Raw genomic sequence first — 21,191 nt, forward strand, 5'->3', positions numbered from 1 at the left:
ACCTTTTTTTCAAAACCGGAACTTGTACTGAAAATAAATCACTCGTTGATAAAATTGGTAAACAGTTGCAGGAGATTTACTATTTTTTTTAGAATTTTATTTACTTTATTTACTAGAATTTATAAATGTTATTATTTTTCGGTTTTTACTTTCCATAGACAAATTAAAACGTACCTACTTCCGTTATGCTGTTTTACCGACCCGCTTCCAAAAAATGTCACAAGATGGCACTGCATGTGCTTTCAAAAATCCCCATCGGCCACCATTGTTGAAGGCGATTTTATTCAATACTTTGACGAATTTTTGATTTTTTGTGATACTTTACGACGAAATATAACATTTTAATTATAAAGGTATGGTGCGCATCATCTAACAAGACGTTACCAAGAGATTATCGACTCCAAAAGTGATTATTTTCGAAACGTAGATGCGTTCAAAATGTCACGCGAAGTGAGCATCAGATTCGAGAACACCTTACCATGCACGAAATAAATCTAGATTTCTTTGAAATAAGTGGTCATACATTGTGAGAGAGTGGAGTTCTCTGTGTGAACTATTCATGGGATGCAGTGGTTATCAGAAAATTTAATGTGCGCACATGAAAACGTTTCGGAAGTTTCTGTACACGTCGTAAGGGAGCGCAGTTACGCGGGCGAAGGCTTCAAAGTTGCCGGCATCATTATGGTGGACTGAGAGAGTGTTTGTTGTCTGATTAGTGTTGAGTACGTGTTGTAAACAGTGCCGCGAGGAGCCGCGCACGATGTCCGGCGGGTCGCAGCACAACCCGAACGGCCGACAGTCGCAGTTGGGCCCCGGTTGGAGCCCTCTGCAGGTGGTGCATATTATTCCATTCTCATTCACGCTTTACTTACTCTATTTGCCAACAACCTAGCATACAGACATCTTCAGTGCTAAATAACAATGCTTGCATGAAAGTAGTATAGTCCAGATGTTAAAATGTAGTTTAGGCACACAAACATTTCTTTGTGCACATTTTGCCAGTTGCACCTTTGTATGTGTGTGTGATGCAAGCAAATCAGCTGTTTGCACTGACAAGTAATCAAAGTGTAACAACACAGTTGCATAGTTCTCATGTTCAGATTAGAAAATTAAAAGTTATAAATAGTACACAAATCAGAAATAACAAGATTTATGTTTTGCATTGAACCAAAGTGTAAGTCAGTGGAGCTTCAAGGTTGTTTATCTATGATGACATGGATTGGTTTTGTTCTGAGTTTTAGGTAAACTAGGTAACATAAATAGGCATAGCAAAAATATTAATTGAGCAATATAATTGTTTGTGAAATGTACCTAATTAGTGAAACCCACTTCTATGAGAGATAAGATTATTATTCCAACTAAATTGGGTATTATTGGCTATATAAAGTCATGATAACATAAATGGAGTTGATTTGTGGAAAAGTACCACTTCAAGATTTCATAATATAAAACATCGGAAAAAATACACATTGGTATGCATGACTATATTGTCAGCCTTTTGTGAAAAAATAATTTTGTTTCATTGTGCATGTTTTGTGTTGTGCATGTAATTTATAAGGCTTGGTTGCATCGCCTTAACTTTAACAAATGTCAAAAGTCTGTCAAACTTCCTACGAAAAACACCAGCTATAGATGACCCACGCTGAACTGTCCCACCAAACTCAATGACAGGGGGGCGCTACCATCGTTCAAGTATATGGTTTCCAATATGTAAAAAATCAGAACCAGCGATCCGGTATTGACGGTGGCGCCCCGCTGTCAATGTCATGGATAGGACAGTTCAGTATTTTGGAAATATATGGTTAAAGTAAGGTGGTGAAACTCAGCCTTAATGTAGCAATTTTATCATTAGATTAGGTTATATTAACATCATAGAAGATCTCTTTTAAAATGTGTTCGGTAACTTTCCTGGAAAGTGATTATACTTACACTGTCATACAATAAACTATTTGTTTCAAGTTCTTTATTTTCCATCTTGAGGAAAAACTTTTTGTTTAAAGTTTTTCCTCAAGATGGAAAATAAATGAAAAAGTTTTTCAATTAAAAGCGGAAATTAATTTCAACTGTAAAAAATATGAACACAAACAAGCATATTGTATGCAAATTAATGTAGACAGAAAAATATCATTTAAACAACAATAAAGTAATTGTTTGAATGAACCAAAATGGGTGGTGTCCTGGGACCTTATTGTTTAACTCTGCACCTATCATTATCAATGTTACAGACAGTAACACAGTATGTTGTCAGAAATGGATGTACTTTAAAGTGATTAAGATCACAGCCTGAGCAATTAAGAAATAAGGTTCCTTATCCTTTAAAAAATACAGTGTAATGTATCATGTACAGTCATGGTCAAATAATTTGTGACACCCAAAGTGGCCAAAAAGTTGACAACACAATCGGAATGTACGATTGTAACGAAGACGTGTTGTGAACTTTTGGATATTTTGGTAGTCACAAACTATTTGACGCTGACTGTACCTACCTAATCAGCAATTACAGTATATTTCTTTGCAAACACAATAAATGTATAACTGTTAGTATTGTTCACAAGATGTTTAAAAATTTAAATTTCTTGATAGCTGACGGAGCCCCGTTTATCGCTTAGTGTCCCAGGGCACTGGGCATGTGCCCAGACTGCCTGCCTGGAAAGAGAGGCCTGATTCAGTTAGATAAACACAATTAATGTTTACCAGATAAACAAATAGGTTGAACAGGTGCGATTGTGGTCAAATACCTGCCTTGTAATGATTAAAAAAAAAAATAAGAACAGACCCCAAATAAAGCGCTTGACTGAGTGCCTGAGGCATAGAAGCTTCACGGAAGGGTGTTTTTGTGACAGTGAAATGTCAGCAAGACTTCAGATTTGTATGCTCTGTCACGTCATAATATCAATGTCACCCCTGCCGTGCCACTCGCCTACCTCAGGCACTTACTGAGATCGCTAGTCTAGTATGTGTTGAGATATGTGTCTAACTATAGTCTGGTCTGCGACCACGTAGAATTTTGTCCAATGACCCCAAGCTACCCATCCTTATCTTTCTTTCTAATTATGTTGCTGTTGCGCTCGCACACTCACTGCGGGCGCCCGTTGCACTGTCGCGACAGCAATATAATTACGCGCAAGCGATAAGGATGGGTAGCTTGGGGTCATTGGACAGAATTATACGTGCTCACAGACCGGGCTTTAGACTCTAGTGGCTTTACTCAATCCTCATAACTTAAATCCTTAAATTCAAGTTCAAATTATTTATTGCATTATCCTTAGTATCACATAAAGCAATTTGTACCGTTTTCACATATTGAAAGTCAACGAAACCATCAGTTACAGGTGGCAAACTTCCTGGCGCGCGCGCCCCAGGTGCACATGGCTGCCGAACGCGGCGTCACGTGGCACACGCCGACGCCGCCGCCGCACCTCTACCACGTGCCGGCGCCTTCGCCCCCAGACCCTCTGCAGGTAAGTGACACCTCCGCTCCCAATCCCAATCATGTAATAAATGTATCTTTCTTTCTTTCTTTCAATCCCACACTCCGGTCCGTGAGCACGTAGAATTTTGTCCAATGACCCCTAACTACCCATCCTTATCGCTCGCGCGTAATTATATTGCTGTTGCGACTGTGCGACTGGCACCCGCAGTGAGTGTGCGAGCGCGATAGCAACATAATTACGCGCGAGCGATAAGGATGGGTAGCTTGGGGTCATTGGACAAAATTCTACTTGCTCACGGACCAGACTATAACAACTGCCTCATTTCAACGTTGCGGGTCCAATGACAGTTTAACTTTCCAACGGGACAAACTTGACCTTCACTGGTTGGGTTTTTATTGGTGTAGATCCTGGCTACACACAGTTGCAGCGGTGGGAACGAGAGGTGGGAATAGTCCCTGCCTCATCATTTCAGCCACAGGACGTCCACTGCTGAACATAGGCCTTCCCCAATGATCTCCATATCGCCCGGTTGGTAGCTGCCTGCATCCAGCGTCTTCCTGCTACCTTTATTAGGTCGTCGGTCCACCTTGTGGTTGTCAACTAATTGGACGTGGACATCAAAGACGTGGAAATCCGTGGAAGCGGATTTCCGTGGAAATTGAAAAGACGTCGAAATCCGTGGAGGAGGTCTTTGTCCAGCAGTGGATGGAGTTTAAATAAATAAATAAAATAAAATAAATAAATCCTTGGACATTTTACACTGCGCCTCTAGTCCCAAACTAAGCAAAGCTTGTACTATGGGTACTAGACGACGGGATAAACATACTTAGTTTGGTTGAAACAAATAGATTCAACTATTATTAGTTGGACTGAACTGATCATAAGTATGTAATGGACTTACCTAGCTCCTCAATACCTTCCATCGATTGGCAAGCAAGTTGATCAAGCTCATCCTAACTAAGCTGTGAATGTAACCCAAGACTTTCAGGTCCTGCAACTTTCTAACCACTGAACTGGGATCATGGGATGGCTGTTTTAAGTATTTAGTGTACAACTTAGGACTAAGGTGAAAAGCTCGTTAAAATATAAAACTGCTTTCACTATCACTTATATTCATTTTATATCATCACTAAAATCCATGAAATACTTTAATAAACTTGCTAGATCTTCCGATGTGTGGTCGCCACCCAAAAACTTTTCTGCCTTAACGATCGTCAGTTTTAGGTGATCTATGCCCCGGCCACTGCCACTTAAATTTGGCTATTCTCCTGGCTATGTCGGTTACTTTGGTTCTCCTATGGATCTCTTCATTTCTATCCGATCATGTAGATAAACTTTGAGCATAGCACATTTGTGTAGGTATAACATTAACATACGTCATTTAAACACTGAAATATGCGTAATTATTTTTTCACAATACTGAAAAATCTTCGAGACACGTGATCATCAACATTTGCCCCGCCCACATGGTAAGCGATCTCAGGAACTGTTTAGTTCAGAGAGTCATTAACTATTTAGTAGACAAAGATTCTTCTTATTTCCTTTTTCCAGACTAGAATCCTATTTCAGCTAGTCATATCACGAGTAATAATAAAGATGGTTTACAAAATTATTTGGGCTGATTCTAAATAACCACATGAGCCGCCGTCTGGAATGAAACATTATAGTGATTGTAATTAATGCTATATTTGCTTAACCGCAGTTAGTTAGTCAAATCATGACATTACATGTATTTCGGAAACCTATCACAACTTATTTTTCCTTGGCAGCACACTAAAGTGCAAAGTACACTTCATAACTTTTATTACATGTGTTCTTTTGTATGGTTTCTATTTAATACACACAATCTATGTAAATAATGACTTCATAATCGTCATTTATTGATAGAATCTATAATTCAAGGATATGTGCATCCGTTGTCCTAAGATATTGGTTCACATGCGTACTAGAGCGCAACTACTCTATTTTAAAAGATACTTATTCGATATCGCTTCCTGTATTTGTCTTGGAAAATTGTTAAGGCCAATATGCATAAGTGAGTACCGATTTGGTATCGGCCGATTCTTCATATAAATTAGAATTGAGCCCAACTATCGGCCAACTAAAAGTCTGTGGTCTGCGCCTAGGCTAAAAGATATGTAATCCTCAAATTCACTTCACTGCTGTCAGGTGTCAACCTTTAAGGCAGTACGAATACCGAAGTAATATTGCAGCTTTGTATCTAGATTTGCAGCACGAACCTGTTGTGCCCACCCCATAAAGGGTTAACTCTCCCTTAATTTTGCTGCTCCCCAACTAAAATTGGTGCAACAGGTGACGAGTACATCGCACATCGAGTATACCTCAGAGTTGGACGTGATTTTCGAAGGAGACGAAAGTTTATCTGGTCTCAGAACACTTGTTGCGCCGAATCGGTATTCAAAGTGGGTGACCTGATGCACTTTTCTAATTCTATAATTTATTGACTTTGCCTTCGTGTTGACTGTTGACGCACGCAAGGATTATGTGAAAGACACCAGCTGGTGTTTTATTGATTCTGAATGCTAACGAATGTACAAATGACAGCATAAAAAGCTAAACAATTTGGAATCTAATATGCTTGTAATAAGTGTTACATTACAACAAAAATTCCTATACTGTACAAGAAATTAATAGGGGAATATGCATCGATTTTAAAAATTAATAAACACTTTAGTTAAATGATAAAATTTCTGAAAAACTAGTGAAATCGGACTGGAAACAAAAAAGTTACATGTGTTTAAACTTTGTATGGAAATGACTGAGCGTGACGTCAAATGTCACCCTCCCATAGTAACTTGTATGAGACTCTGCGTGTCGTTCTAACATGACCATGACGTCATGAGATCTCTAACGTTTATATCTTAGGTGTCTTTTGAAATTTTTGTGAAAGACAAGCACTAATTGATTTGATAATACCAAAGCTACTGAAATGTGAGAAATAAAAAAACCTTGCATTTCCTATTATAACTTTACTAATGCTACTTATTTTTCATCATCATTATCAGATTTCCAACAATAATGAACACCTTACGTAAACATTATTTTACCCATTGCCATTTTATTTTGTTGCTACACTAACATAAGTTTAACTAGTGCAATCTTGATTGGATGTAGGAGATGTTTGCAACGTTGCAGGCGATGAAAAATGCCGGCGGCAACTCGGTGTTCCGGCACACCGCCACCCCGCCGGAATTGTACCGGCACACGCCGACCCCGCCGGATAAACACTTGATGAGGTGAGACAATATTTTTACAATAATATTATAAATTTTGCCATAAAAATGTTATTTCTCACTAAAACATTGCCACCATTATTGATGTATGATGGAATGGGTTTTGTTCTAGTTAAAAGTTTATTTTCTTCTGTTGGGTCGGTTCAACTGAGGTAACAAGGTCACAACCCTGATTGAGATAGATGGTCAGACTTTAAGGCTTGGTTCCACCATCTTACTTTAACTTTGACAAACGTCAAAAATCTGTCAAACTCCATACAAAAAGCACCGGTTATCGTCATAGTTACTGTCAAAGTAAGATGGTGCAATCCACCCTAAGATACGCTATAGGCGTCTGATATGACTCAGAAGTTTCATAATCGGAGTCCATGGCTTAACGTGCCCTCTGAACTCTGAAGCACGAATTCACATTTTTCTCTAACAATTACGATCAAATTAATACTATTGCTGATTTCAATGTGCCCTCGACTGAATCGCGTTCTACGACCTGCCGTATAGAGTTAGAATTTAAGAAAATATGTTTATTTTAGACACACCCCTTCGCCGGGCGATGTCAAATCCGGAGCGTCCATGCCACAGCCCGAGCTCTACCCACACTTGGGGCCTGGCAGAGGTAAGTTACTGTTTTACCTACTTATTCATTGGACACTTACCATTTAGGGTTTATATGCTAAGGAATGTTTAGAGGATCGCGTGTTTTTGTATGCACTCCGTAGGAAACCTCGCGCACGCTATACAAATGTTATGCAAATATTTCATTTAAAAAATTTGTTCGTTCGTTGTGGTTCATGCACACCGACGTATGAGTTGTCATTAATATAGTCACGTTGCTAAAACTCCGTTACAAAAATAGAATGTTAGATTCAATACAGTATTAACGCCATTCTTTGTGTACCAAAACGTGAATATTCATTAGGTGCAAATAATGATTTAATAATAATTCCAAGCGGAACTTAAAACTTGTCGAATGCTTCTTAAATCAATACTTAAAGTAATGATATTAAACTTAAACCAAATTCTAATGTAATCTAATTATTCTACGAAGTAACATTTTTGTTTTCATGCATTAATTCGTTGAAACGGATTTATACATAGATGTATAATTTTCTTTTTTGAACCAATTGGCAGTGTTGGCAATACATGGAATAAAATATAATTTTCAACTCTCTGAGGTTCTTAAAGTCAGAATGTTCCTATGTTATTTTTTGTTTGAGTGCTCATCAATTAGCGCCATTGTAAAGCAATGTCAATGACACCTCTGTAGACTATAATATACAAACATGTCGTTAGGTACAAAAACTGTAGCCCTCATTGGCTAATAAAAATTAAACCAAGCTTGAATTAGACCAACACTTAGTGCAGCATGAATACCCAGGATATCATAAGGCCCTGTTTCCACCAAAGCGGAATTTGGATTGGAGAATGAAATCTGATTGGTTATTCAAAACATTTCTCTGATCCGCCTTGATGGACCCGGGCCTAGCACTACATTGAGGAACTAGCGCCGCTAGACTATTCTGGTGAACCCACGCGTAAAGGTGAGTATAGACTAGCTAGAGCATTTACTTGTATCAGAACAACGAGCCGCTCTATGAAAATGTTCTAGTATCAGTATCACCCTTTCACGAACCAAACTTCTTACATTTTACCTGTATTGTACCATTCGCAAGAACGTTATATTACATAGAAATGCTCTAGTCCAGGGATGGCGAACCTTTAAGATTGAACGTGCCACTATTTAAAAAAAAATTTGAAGTAGTCATAGACACGTGCCATTAAATTAACACCTAATGCTATCAAGTGGCACCACTGGTGAGTGGCACGACCTTACTCTACAGTGGCACTAACTGATGACGGCAAATACGATAGCTCATAATCAAAACACATTATTTACTATTGAATTACTGAATTTGTGATTGGTGGCGTGCCCAAAATATTATGTCGCGTGCCATCATTGGCACGCGTGCCATTGGTTCGCCAACCCTGCTCTAGTCTATACTCACCTTAACACAAGCATATTTCGCTTACCACTCGTGGTTAAAGGGATAAAAAAACGCTACATTACTTCGCAGACAAGCTAGTCCGGCCCGAGGATCTGCTGGCATACGCTCGCGTGGGTGTGGACTTGTCATTGGCAGGCGCGCGCGCAGCCAACGGCTCGCCCGCGCCACATCCAGCCTCGCCCGCGCTGTCTGTACGGGACGCGCCCACCATCAACAGTCTCATAGGTCAGTGGGGTTTATAGCTTTACACATGACAGCCGAAAAGTGGGTAATAAAATAGATACGCCCACTATCAACAGTCTTATAGGTCAGTGGAGTTACAAATGACAGCTGAAGAGTGGGAAATAATAATAATAGACACGCCCACTATCAACAGTCTTTCACATGTGGGCGATTTAGCAGCGCGACAGACGCGCTGCCGAAAATTTCATACTATGTGACAGCGGATGCATGCCTTCACATTATAAAAATGCTGCTGTCGCGCTTCTCATGCCCTAATGTGGAAGCGGCTTTTTAGCTTTACAAATGGTGACATCCGAAGAGTGGGCAATAATAGACACGCCCACTATCAACAGTCTCATAGGTCAGTGGGGTTATAGGTTTACAGATGACAGCCGAAGAATGGGAAATAAAATAGATACGCCCACTATCAACAGTCTTTCACATTTAGGCGATTTAGCAGCGCGACAAACGCGCGACAGACGCGCTGCCGATAATTTCATACTATATGACAGCGGATGCATGCCTTCACATTATAAAAACGCCGCTGCCGCGCTGCTGTCGCGCTTCTCACGCCCTAATGTGAAAGCGGCCTTATAGCTTTACAGATGGTGACAGCCGAAGAGTGGGCAATACTAGACACGCCCACTATCAACAGTCTCATAGGTCAGTTGGGTGTAGTGATGATAGATCACTGGAGGTTTGAAGTGAAGTTTGCAGATGGTGTCAGCCTGATGAACTCATTGTCAGATTGGAATCAGTGGAAGATTGGAGTTTTGCAGGAACGAGTAGAACTAGAGTATGCGCCGGATGCCTAGACAGGCTCCGCCCCATTAAACATTTGTAATCTTAAATTGTGACCAGCGTTGTTGGATTCATGATAAGCACTATCCATAAAACTAGCTTTTAAGAATACATATTGTGAATCTGTTTGTGGTCCAAATTAATAATTAAAAAAAATTAAAAAAATATGCAGCGTGAGGTCACAACTGTGATGATGTTTTGTTCATTTGCAGCTGATTAGTAAGTTTACGGCTCTATAGTACAGCATTAGCATCAGACTGCCGCTTTGTCAGTCGATCGCTATTTGAATCCCGTCGCACTATAGTCGTTGAAATTGTGAGGCTCTCCCTGCCAGATGGGCAGGGCAGGGCCTACTCACTAAAACCTGACGTTGTCCGTCGTGTCCTCCCAAAGTTTTTGAGACGGAACTGCGAATTATTGTCTGAGCTAGAGGGCTTAGACTTCTTTCGCGGCTCCGCCCATAATAAAATTCAAGATTCATAAATTAATAAGATTTTTATGGATTTGACATTATGCGCCTAAATGCCAGACAACAAGCACATTTAAGCTGACTTGGTAACGTTAACCTATTCAATTTTAGACAAGATGATAGACATGTAGTTGTTGTCTAGAGACGATAAGACTTCGTGGCACGCATTCTAAGTCGACAAATTGAGTGATTCCAGAAGCATCCTGTGGGTCTAGACAAAGTGCAAATTATAATCGCAAACCAGTCGAAAAGTGGTCGAAAAGCCCCTTTTTTGTATGGAGTTTTGACGGATTCGATTTTCGATTCGATCAAAAAGTGCGTTTTGTCTAGGGGGGCTGAAATACATAGCAAATCTCAGAGCGGTTTTTGAGCAAATTGTCAATACAACATGTCAAAAATGGAATGTTTTGTTTGACAGCACGCGCAGCACCGCGCCACGGGCACGCGCGGGTAGACGCGCTGCTGGAGCGGCTCGCGCCCGCGCCCGCCTCCCCGCACTCCGTCATCGTGCACCCGCGCGCCGCGCCCACGCCCTCCCCGCCCTCCTCCAACGAGGTCAGTGACGCAGCGAGGGTAAAGCCCGGTCTCCGAGCACGTAGAATTTTGTCCAATGACCCCAAGCCCTATTGCGCGCGCACACTCACTGCGGGCGCCCGTCGCACGGTCGCGACCAGACTATAGACGCGCTGCTGGAGCGGCTCGCGCCCGCTTTCCCGCACTCCCCGCCCTCCTCCAACGAGGTCAGTGACGCAGCGAGGGTAGTACGCTAGCCTCGTCACAGCACGCGCCATAGAATAGAATTTTGTCCAACGACCCCAAGCTACCCATCCTTATCGCTCGCGCGTAATTATGTTGCTGTTGCGCTCGCACGCTCACTGCGGGCGCCCGTCACACAGTCGCCGCACTCCCCGCCCTCCTCCAACGAGGTCAGTGACCGCGAGGGTAGTACGCTAGCCTCGTCACAGCGCGCGCCATAGAATAGAATTTTGTCCAATGACCCCAAGCTACCCATCCTTATCGCTCGCGCGTAATTATGTTGCTACGCTCGCACACTCACTGCGGGCGCCCGTCGCACAGTCACCGCATTCCCCGCTCTCCTCCAACGAGGTCAATGACCGCGGTGATGCAGTTTAGGCATAGTGTAACGCCACACAACGATTTTTTTAAGAAAAACGTCACCCTTGAATCAATCTTTTAGGAACGTCATCCTTATTTTAGTTTAGCACTTTATTTTATCGCACTTAGCCTCTTGATTAGGCCTATGTGAGTAATAAAGTGAGAAGCCTGTCTCAGCCGCTGCAAGCTTCTGGTAAGTAATGACGCTGATGATTGGAGAATTTGATCCTGCAACGGCTCCAATATTTCTTACTGTACATTCTTGACCGTTTCCACTCATGTCTGTACATCTACTAATACAGCCATCTCTCCGTTACAGGATTCGGCAGACTCATGCGGCGCGCCGCCCGGCTCAAAGAGGAAACGAAAGCCGGAGCGGACGATACGCGTCCCAGCCGCCCCCGCGCCCGCTGCGCCCTCCCCGCCGCCCCCGCGCCTCGCCCCGCCCACCCCCACCCCCGAACCCCCCTCCCTACCCGCCCCCCCTCCAGCCGTTGAACCCCCTCGTCCCCCCGAACCCCCGAAACCGACCGAGAACGGCGAAATCAAAACGAACGGCCCCGAGAGACCCCCCTCCCCGCCGCCCCCGCCGCAACAACCAGCCCGGCCCCCCGCCCGGAGAAAAACCAGATCAGGCTCCGCGGAAACCATCGACGACATCGCCGCCATGATCGCGTCCACCGACCGGCCGCCCGACGACCCAGTCATCCCACCGGTCGTGTCAACCGAGCCGCCGGTGACGGTCGACAACCTGAAAAGCGTCTTAGCGAGCCCGGAACCGAAACCGGAGCCGGAGATTCGGCAGTCGCCGCCGCAGATCGAGGAAAAGCCTCCCGAAGCGCCGCCGGTCGAAGCGGCGGCTGCACCGCGGCGTCGGAACGCTCGGACCTCCAATTCGGAATCTGCAAACGTCCCAGTGGAGTCTCCATCAGAGGCCAAGCCAGCCGAACCGGAGCCTGATGCGCCTACTGCGGAGCCCACGGCTGCCAGCTTCGTGGAAGTGGAAAACCAGCTGGAGAAAATGTTTGCGGGCATCGAGGAGCCGTCGGCGGACAAGGCAGATGACGGCAAGCCGCAGACGGCTAAGGCGAAGAAGCGGAGAAAATCCGCGCCCACCAAAGGTAAAATTTTTAGTTTTTACTGCAATCGAATTATCAATAAAAATTAGATGATCAAACGAACTTACCAAGTGAAGTTCGATCTGAATTATCCTGTTTTCGCCGAAGAGATTTAAATGAGACCGCTCGGACACCGAGCCCACAGCGTGGTAGGGGTGGGGTTGCCCGCTCTTTTGTTTTTTACTACTACTGCGCTGAATATTGTGTGCGGATTGGCTTGTCGTACAGGGGTACTACACGGTAAAATAAATCTCGGAGGCGAAAGCAGGATAATATATAATCATGAGTCAAATCTAATGCTAACCTTTGTAAAGCAGTCTCTTATATTCTCAGCAAGTTTTTAAGATGGAAAAGGGATCTTAAAATATCCCTAAAATGTATTTTAGCATATGATTATAAACAGCATTATTGAAACAAAATGATTTGGTTACATATCTTGTTACATGTGACATGCAATTTTTATTTCTCCCTTAGCAGCCCCTTCTAATAACCAAGAGTGGGTTCTAATCTACTCAGCCGCAACTATCCTTGGACTTTCCTTGGTCATACCTGCGCAGTATTTATAACGCAACTATCCTTGGACTTTCTTTGGTCATACCTGCGCAGTATTTATAACGCAACTATCCTTGGACTTTCTTTGGTTATACCTACGCAGTATTTATAACGCAACTATCCTTGGGCATTCCTTGGTTATACCTGCGCGGTATTTTCAAAAACAAATACCTTCGTTCCACAGGCGAGCGCAAAGCGTCCCGGCGCGCCAGCCGAATGTCCACCGACGAGGGCGGTTTCCGACGCAAAGCCGCACGCAAGAAGGAGGCCGGCAAGAAGAAGGACAACAACAAGGACGCCTACGACTCCGGATCCAACGCCAGCTCGGGTCGCTCCCGCGGGCCCTACATACAGGTAAGAGCAGGATGAGGCTAAGAACCCACGGCGCGGGTGAAAATCGCTCCGCGCGCTAAGTCACTGGTACAAAATGGTCGCCCGCCGATCGGGCAGTTTTCGCGCGGGCGAAAACCGCCGAGGCTGCGGTTGCCGCGGCCCGCGCGATTCTACTAGTCGCCCGCCGGTACTGCGGGACCCGCATACAACCGCGCACGCTGCGGGCGCAAACCGCGTCGTGAGATGTGCATTAGTTTTTACATAAGTATCTGCATTCTACAGAAGCTGCGGGCCCGCAACCGCCGCGGGCGCGGGTGAAACTCGCACCATGAGTTCTTTCTTAGGCTAAGAGACAGATGCCCGTTTTCACCATCAATCCCTTCAATTTTATGTGACCCCTATGCAACATGCATTTTGTTTTCATAGGTGTCACTTTAAAATTAGGGATTGATGGTGAGAAACCGCATTAGTTTTTTATTCAGTACTTGGGCCCTTTCCAGGGCACTTATACCCGTTCCAAATAGCTTGCCCTACCACGGTTGGCACTAAGGAAGACCTTGTGATTGAAAAATTTTAATTAGCTGTTGACTATGACTGCGACTGTTGATAAGAGCGGTCCAGCTGCTAACTGCTCGAGGTGTCCGTCAGCATTTAATTTAGTGCGATTGAAAGTTTTCTGTTAAAAGCAGTCTCCAGCTCAGACACTATTTTTTGTAAATACGGTTTTTGTTTATCAAAAAGGCTACGCCCAGATTTGGCTGACAAAAAAGTCATATTTACGGACTGATACACGCTGAAAAGCCCATATCTTTAGTTATTCACACACCAATATTAACTACTTATCAAATTCATCTCCAGATCCGCGGCCCGCGCGACTCTCCCTTATCCGTAAGCGTGATCAACGCGTCAACGGGCGAAGAGGAAGAAGCGTCACTGGGCCGGCGCAAGGGCGGCGAAGAATTCCGCAACGGACTGCGAGCGCGGGGCCTTCACGCTAGCACGTTGGGGCTGCGATATGATGCCACTACACCGGATGTTACGTGGCTCTGCGTGTTCTGTGAACGGGGCCCTCACGCAGCAGGCTTGGGGGATTTATTCGGGCCGTATACTGTGGAGACAGACTGCGAGGAATATAGGTGAGTTGATATACTTAGTACAATATTTTCGAAGATATGCTAGTATGGTGGGGCTGCGATATGATGCCACCACGCCAGACGTCACATGGCTCTGCGTGTTCTGTGAACGGGGCCCTCACGCAGCCGGACTGGGGGATTTATTCGGGCCGTATACTGTGGAGACAGACTGCGAGGAATATAGGTGAGTTGGAATATTCAATTTAGAGCAATATTCTAGATAAATTCTAGCGCGCTAGGGCTGCGGTATGATGCCACGACGCCAGATGTCACATGGCTCTGCGTGTTCTGTGAACGGGGCCCTCACGCGGCAGGCTTGGGGGACCTATTTGGACCGTATACGGTGGAGACAGACTGCGAGGAATATAGGTGAGTTGGAATATTCAATTTAGAGCAATATTCTAGATAAATTCTAGCGCGCTAGGGCTGCGGTATGATGCCACGACGCCAGACGTCACATGGCTGTGCGTGTTCTGTGAAAGAGGCCCACATGCAGCTGGACTGGGGGATTTATTTGGGCCGTATACTGTGGAGACAGACTGCGAGGAATACAGGTGAGATTGTACAATTAATTTAAAACAATATTTTCGTCGATGGCGCATGCTGAGGATGCGATATGATGCCACCACGCCAGACGTCACATGGCTGTGCGTGTTTTGTGAACGGGGCCCTCACGCAGCCGGACTGGGGGATTTATTTGGGCCGTATACTGTGGAGACGGACTGCGAGGAGTACAGGTGAGTTGGAATATTCAATTTAGAGCAATATTCTAGATAAATTCTAGCGCGCTAGGGCTGCGGTATGATGCCACGACGCCAGATGTCACATGGCTCTGCGTGTGCTGTGAACGGGGCCCTCATGCAGCCGGACTGGGGGATTTATTTGGGCCGTATACTGTGGAGACAGACTGCGAGGAATACAGGTGAGATTGTACAATTAATTTAAAATTCGTCGATGGCGCATGCTGGGATGCGATATGATGCCACCATGCCGCTGCTAGCACGTTGGATATCACGTGACAGTGCGTTCTATGATACTTTTGTTTGGAATTAAACTTTCTTGATAAAAGTAGCAAAGTTTATAGTAGCGTAGCGTATGTAAAACGTCTGGCTCTCTTTAACAGAGCGCTGGACGAAGCGACGCGGCGGCGTTACACGACCGGCGCGGGCACGAGCGAGGTGTGGCTGCACGCGGCGTGCGGCGTGTGGGCCCCGGGAGTCGTGGCGGCGGGCGCGCGCGTGTGGGGACTGGCCCCAGCCGTGTGGGGCGCGCGCGCCGCCCGCTGCGGGCCCTGCGCGCGCCCCGGCGCCGCGCTCGCCTGCCGCGCCCGTCTGTGCCGCGCCCGCGTGCACCTCCCTTGCGCCGGCCCTGCCCGCTGGCAACTAGACGAGGACGCCTTCCAAGCGCTCTGCCCGCGACACGCGGCCGAACAATAGTGCGGTGACAATTATGTCAGTGCAGTGACTGTGACGAGTGACTCGAGTATCTGATACGCGTAACTAAATGGTGGCTTCGAAACTCATAATTTTGAGATTCTAGAAATGGTTGTTGGACTTGATATGTGATGGTGGTCGGTAACTCATATGAATGTCAAGTCGTTACTGAGACCGAATGAATTTAATGGGGATATGGAAACCCATGTTTGTACCCCCCAGTTTGTCGATTGATTATCGAATTTTCCAGCCAGTCATATCTCTTCGTCGTTGGTTGTCTTCTTTCTATAATTTTGGATTCCAGTGATTCTACTAATGAATAAATTAAGTACAGGATCTGACCGGCTGATTAACACTTGATAATCTGTCAAAAACTGGGGCTTGTGCCCGTTCGAGTATGTTTGTACATCCTGGTTAGACACCAAACCCTTAACGATATCTGCTATGTATAAAATCTACAATGTATTCAAGATTTTATATGTAGAAGATATCAAAATGATAATTGTAAGAAACGGAAAAATCACATTGTAGGGCAGATATGCTAAGTGTCAGAGTACACTAAAGTGATCAAACCATCTTTTCAGTAGAATGTTCAGGAACTAGTGTGGTCTTTTTGTGCCTATATTATTTTAGTTGTAAGGTTTCAACACAAAAATGTAAAAAAAACTTAGTTCTTACAAAAAAATACTGAAACCTAAGATTTATTACATCCATGGTTGATCCTGGAGTAACAATTCTTAAAGAGTGTTATATTTATTAAAAAAAACTTTTAATTCTGTAAATGTGTCTTCTATACTCTGATAAATCATGTTTATCTTCAAGGCACAAAAAGACCTTCGTAAATGTAAAATGTCTATTGAAAGACAGTATGATAATGTTAAATAGTTAGCTTAGTTCGAGGCACGGACTCTAGCTCGGTGTAAATATAGTTATATGTTGTAAATAGCAGTCTCTCCGCGGGACTAGCGTGATCTGACATCGGTTAAATGAAATACAGTATTTTGTAGCGTACGGTACGCGATTATGAACTTCCGTGGCACAAATCCGTTCGAAAACTTGAAGATATTTGCATAATAAATAAACAGGGTGTCCACATTCTGGAAAGTCAGGGAAAGTCAGGGAAAAGTCAGGGAAGCTCATAGCAGTCAGGGAAAGTCAGTGAAATAGAGGGGTCACCTGGAAAGTCAGGGAAACATTGAGATTTTGTCCAAACCAAAACACTGTTTGTCTCCCGAAATTTCCCAGTGATTGTAAAATGAGGGATTTAATTAACTTATGATCTAGAAAGACCTTTGATCTTGACTATCGAAGCATTTTTTTCAGGTTTGGAGTGATCTAAATTATGACTTTGTTTTTAGTCATAGTTATTTACTCCTTTTTAGTTTTTTATCTAATGAAGTGGATTGATCTAAATTATGACATAATTTTGTTCATAATTAGATTACTTTCATATAGTTTTTTTTTAGGATTACCTAGAGTGATCTATGTTATGATTTTTTTTGTCATAACTAGATTACTCCTTTTTGTTTTAATAGTTGTAATTTTTTGTTTCAGTAAAATGATATATTTTCTATTGTCGATGTGAAAGTGTAACTTATAACTTATGTTTATTTATATTTTTTTTATAATTATTTATTGATTTGATTATTGAGTGCAGACTAGTGAGCAGTTCACTGTGAGTGCTATTAATACAGGGTGGAAACGATAAGTGATCTCACTCGATTATTTCTAAACTACACAAGATATCGAAAAACTGCTTACTGATCTTGAAAGTGCTTCACGAGCTCTTTCAAACGATATCAGTAATAGGTTACAGAATTAACTGGATCTATCCGAAAAGTCAACGTGTCCCAAAATTCAAGGATAAGCCGGCGCCGCAGGATGGACGTAGTCATCATGACTACTTTAGGAAAAATAAGAAAAAAAATCTATCTCAATTATTTTTTAAGTTACACAATAAATTATGAAATTCTTCGAATATTGACACCCCTTATGATATTTTACCACATTACCACGACCACTATTTTTCAAATATTTCTGTTTTTTGTTTGTATCGGCAACTTAAGTAGTGTTGCTGTCCACCCCAACTCTTAAAACCCCCAGAATCCTTGCAGTTTTTACACAAAAGTTAATCAAAATATTTTATTTCCTAAAAATTTTGAACGATTTTTACTTTCACTCCACTTTTACTCATCGTTTTGTTAAAAAAAAGTATGAACACTACTGCGGCAAGTTTTTTATAAAGTTGACGCAACTATCCAAGATTCCAAAATGGTATAATACTCTAAGAAGTCTAGCCGCAAAAAAGATATGCGTACCATTTTTACAAGCACTTCGCTTGTTAGTTATTTTGATTAACTTTTGTGTAAAAACTGCAAGGATTCTGGGGGTTTTAAGAGTTGGGGTGAACAGCAGCACTACTTAAGTTGCCGATATAAACAGAAAACCAGGAATAATTGAAAAATTGTGGTCGTGGTAATGTAAAATATCATAAGGGGTGTCAATTTTCGTTGAATTTCATAATTTATTGTGTAAGTAAAAAAATAATTGAGATAGATTTTTTTCCTTATTTTTCCTAAAGTAGTCATGACTATGTCCATCCTGTGGCGTCGGCTTATCCTTGAATTTTGGGACACGTTGTATACATAGTTGGTCAGGGAATTTTGAAAAAATTGTCAGGGAAAGTCAGGGAAAAGTCAGGGAATTTTTTCGAACATTTGCAGTGGACACCCTGATAAAGCATCAGTTGCTCGAATGCCTGATCAAAATGGGGTTTCTAGTTAACGGCAGCTAGTTAATTATTTGGCAACAAAACATCTAATTAAAGGAATTGACTTTGTTTCACAATAACAGTCGTCAACCCAAGTTGCCATTTAGCGGGCGGCCCATTGTGATCGACTTTCAACCAACGAAAGAAATTTCGAAAAGAACGGGCGTGCCCCACGGAATATACAGTGTACAATGAGTAAAATATAATTTTATTTTTATTTATTTTTTATCACCTCTTACATGTCACTGAATCTAGACTCCTAGTGATAATTCACCTATTTTAGATGAGTTAGAGTTTTCTATCTATAAGTACTATTATTAAAGTTTTACTCTCGTTGTAAATATTTACACTTCTACTCATTGTAAACTGTCCGAAAGGTGTAAATCTCGATACATGTTGTTTACATAATTGTGTAACGATGCAGTGATATTAAAAGTAATGAAGTTACATTTGTGTAACTAGTATATTTTATGTGAGACAAACAACTGTTTAGTTGCCATTTTAGAATCAAAACTAGTCTAATTAATAGTGTCTTGTGATTTGAAATTTTATAAATCGTTTGGGATCTTATTAAAATTTACAATTTGCATTTTTAGCTTCGTAACATTGTGCGTCGATACTGCATTGTTATGAGTGTACACAGTCGTGTATTCTCAACTTAATGGTTATATACCGTGAACTTACGCTTACATTTGTAATTGAAATGCCTCAAATATTTTACGCGAATTATTTTTATGATGTGATAGTATAATGTTCTCGAGGCACCGCCGACTCCGTCTGGTGCGGGGAATCCTAGCAATACGACGTTGTATGAGAAGCTAACAGATGGCTATAATCAGAATGGATATTAAAGATTAGTACATTCTTATTCAAAAATGTTACGGCATTACTGTATCCACATTTCCATAGTGAGCAAGGGAATAATAATTTGTTATGTAGCAAGCTAGACTATGTCAAGACCAAAATGTATAGACAGGTGTAGTACCAATTGTAATGCCTTATCGCTTCTTTTCTGTAGTTCTGATGAAAGAGTTTATTTTTATATAATCATAGTATAATAGTAACAGATTTGTGACTGCAGAAAGCAAATATAATAACACATTTTCAGGAAGAATCGGCAGGAAAGTCTGACTCGTTAACAATTTACCGTTAGACCCGCTACCCGCTGGTTAGCATAATTAAAATAATAAATGCATATTGTCTCATATAATTGTGAAAAATATCAACAGCGGGTCTAATTGTAAAAAATAGGTAAAAATAATGTGATAAAATCATTTGAATGTTATAAAAATTGAAAGCTTAATGAACGAAATTGTATATAGCTTACAAAATATAACATTAAATGTTCAAATTTCAATAACTTTGCTTTGCCAAAATTCGAGTTAGGATATTAACACATTCAAGTCTCGAGTACAACATAGGATGTTATACTATCCAGTATCAGTCGCAAATGGAAGGAATGAAGCATAATAATATGCATATGAAATCATTTTTAAATATTGATATTTGCAGAATCTGATATATTTATTTACACAGATGATTTTTAGATAATGTTAGAGACTTTAAAGCTGATTAATGTGAAAGTTAAATAAAAATTATGAAATGTAACACCCAGGCATTTCTATCTATGTACTTTACAAAATCTTAGCTAAATTAGATTGAGTTATTTACTATGTAAAACTTGGAGAATGAGTTAATTAGGGGTGCGAGTAGTGGAAGCATTTATGTTACCGAAATAGATTTGAGTGACATCTATATGCAATAAACAGCATTTTGCAGTTTCACTTACAATTTGATCCTTATTAAATGTATGGATTCACTAAAAAAACCTTCTCCCTAAAAATCTAGTAAATATTTTGTACTTACTGTATGAATTTAGTACATAGCAAATTGCTACTGAACGCGTATAGATGACGCCCAAAAGTGTTAAATATTATTAATCATGGCGGCAAATATTATGCACCGATATTCTAATAATCTCGTATAAAAACTTTGAAGCATTTCATGTTAGGGGTATGAGGAACTTCGTTTGCCTGGCGGTGAGAGTAAATTGTACTTTAATTCCAGTAAATAGAAAATAGACTTTATTTAGAAAATGTTAAGGTACAAATTTATAGTAGGGAGAATCTGGCCAGTTTAGTGTTTTTTAAATTTATCCAGAGACAAAAACGCATGAACAGAAGCGAACAAGATAACATCCCAAAGCCTTCATATTGTAAATGGTGTAAGAATTTTTTTATCACTTATGGCAAATGATTACTTTATGAAGTATGTAATTGTTAAAAATTATATTTATCATGACATTATAAGCAAATTGAAATACAACATGTTTAAAATGATATCTAAATGTTTTACTGGTACCTATAGGATTACTACATAACGCCGTTTCCGGAGTTATCTATTAATTTTACTCATACTAGATGGCGAAATGAACGACAGTGACAAATAAACCCCCAAATCTGGGAACACAATAACATCACGTCACGTGGCACGAAGTCGTCGAGTGAACAATAGGCAGCTTTCTTTGGGCTTTTAATAAATATACACACAAAA

General features: G+C 41.7%; 1 protein-coding gene across 1 annotated transcript; it reads left to right on the plus strand.

Annotated features, from left to right (window-relative positions):
* Positions 1-212: 212 nt before the first annotated feature.
* LOC114363085 (uncharacterized protein CG5098) lies at positions 213-15,871 on the plus strand. Its single transcript, XM_028318710.1, has 10 exons — positions 213-832; positions 3,327-3,461; positions 6,591-6,691; positions 7,219-7,301; positions 8,761-8,916; positions 10,602-10,738; positions 11,619-12,420; positions 13,154-13,323; positions 14,161-14,438; positions 15,559-15,871. Exons 1-10 carry the CDS (start codon positions 761-763, stop codon positions 15,869-15,871), a joined length of 2,247 nt encoding a protein of 748 aa, XP_028174511.1. The 5' UTR covers positions 213-760.
* Positions 15,872-21,191: the final 5,320 nt, after the last annotated feature.

The sequence above is a fragment of the Ostrinia furnacalis genome, unplaced genomic scaffold (genome assembly GCF_004193835.3).
Source record: "Ostrinia furnacalis isolate ACB-3 unplaced genomic scaffold, ASM419383v2 OfSCF0396, whole genome shotgun sequence".
Classification (NCBI taxonomy): Eukaryota; Metazoa; Arthropoda; class Insecta; order Lepidoptera; family Crambidae; genus Ostrinia; species Ostrinia furnacalis.